At 63.7% G+C, this 1,566-nt stretch overlaps 1 protein-coding gene across 1 annotated transcript in view; it reads right to left on the minus strand.

Annotated features, from left to right (window-relative positions):
- Nucleotides 1–628: 628 nt before the first annotated feature.
- The window catches only part of LOC133359482 (probable RNA-binding protein 46), a 4,764-nt gene continuing 3,826 nt past the window's right edge, over nt 629–1,566 (minus strand). The window contains 1 exon segment of the mRNA XM_061577898.1: nt 629–700. Coding sequence (XP_061433882.1) covers nt 629–700 — 72 coding nt within the window.

Consider the following 1,566-nt stretch of genomic DNA (forward strand, 5'->3'; position numbering starts at 1 on the left):
GGGGGGAGGAGGGGGGGGGGGGGAGGAGGGGGGAGGAGGGGGAGGAGGGGGGGGGGAGGAGGGGGAGGAGGGGGGGGAGGAGGAGGGGGAGGAGGGGGGGAGGGGGGGGGGAGGGAGGAGGGGGAGGAGGGGGAGGAGGGGGGGAGGAGGAGGGGGAGGAGGGGGGGGAGGAGGGGAGGGGGGGGGGGGGGGAGGAGGGGGGGGAGGAGGAGGGGGGGAGGAGGGGGGGGGGGAGGAGGGGGGGGGAGGAGGGGGGGGAGGAGGAGGGGGGGGGAGGGGGGGGGGAGGAGGAGGGGGGGGGAGGAGGGGGGGGAGGAGGAGGGGGGGGGAGGAGGGGGGGGAGGAGGAGGGGGGGGGGGGGGGGAGGAGGAGGGGGGGGGGAGGGAGGAGGGGGGGGGAGGAGGGGGGGAGGAGGAGGGGGGGGGAGGAGGGGGGGGAGGAGGAGGGGGGGGAGGAGGAGGGGGGGGGAGGAGGAGGGGGGGGGAGGAGGGGGGGGGGGAGGAGGAGGGGGGGGAGGAGGAGGGGGGGGAGGAGGAGGGGGGGGGGAGGAGGAGGGGGGGGGAGGAGGAGGGGGAGGAGGAGGTCTCACCCGGGTTGGCCTCCTCGTCCATGGCTCTCAAGTCGTTGATCAGCTCCTCTGCGTTGACAAGACACGGGCCCTGCGCGCCGTGTGATCGAAGGAGACGAGCATGTACTCGACCTGCGTGCTCACACGGGGGCAGACGCAGAGGAGGGAGAGATGGAGAGGAGGGGGGAGACGGAGAGAAGAGGGGACACGGAGAAGTGGAAGTATGTAATAGTGGCACTGCCATATCATCACGGCCAAGCCGATGCCCTTTCAGAGTGAAAATATCAACAAACGCATTCGTCAGTAACACTGTGGCGCTAGAAGTTAAACGACACGTTTTTTGTTGCGTGATTGTGTTTTGTTGATTATTATTTCATGTTGAATTGGCCTTCCCCCCGCACCTTCCTGAGGTGTGACGGAAGTTCAACATTCAGACGACCAGCAACATCATCATCACCTTCACCAAAGGCAAATCCCCCCGAAAAGTCTTAACAGGCTGTAGGGGCAAGTGCTGTTAGCGAGCACCTACGAAGGCCGGCACGACACATGAGGGGGTGGTTGGCCAGCATCACGCGGCCGCCTTTGTCTCCCCGTGCTAATGTTTACACATCGCACTAGGTACTCATTTGAGACGAGTCGACCTAGTGGAATCCCAGGTACCGGTTCAGACAATCGTCACTGGTGTCCGTGAGCGGGCATCTAACTACCGCCAAAGATGCCCCGTACAGGTCCACCGAGTGCAGGAGCAAGTTGTGAGTGAGCAACCACCATCGACCGGCTGTCACTCACACAGTCACACTGCAATGGGCTCGAGGCACAGGTGTGTAATTGTAATTGCTGCTTCTGACTGGGCATAGAGGCAAAAGGGAACGCACCTCATCACGTTAGATACACACATCGTCACTTCACACTGACCTCATCCTATCACCTTGTCTTATCACCTCGTCTCATTTACCTCACCCCTAAATAATATCATCACCGCGTCCTATCACATTTTT

This window comes from Lethenteron reissneri, chromosome 65, assembly GCF_015708825.2.
Source record: "Lethenteron reissneri isolate LAM-NWPU_2019-01 chromosome 65, ASM1570882v1, whole genome shotgun sequence".
Lineage (NCBI taxonomy): Eukaryota > Metazoa > Chordata > Hyperoartia > Petromyzontiformes > Petromyzontidae > Lethenteron > Lethenteron reissneri.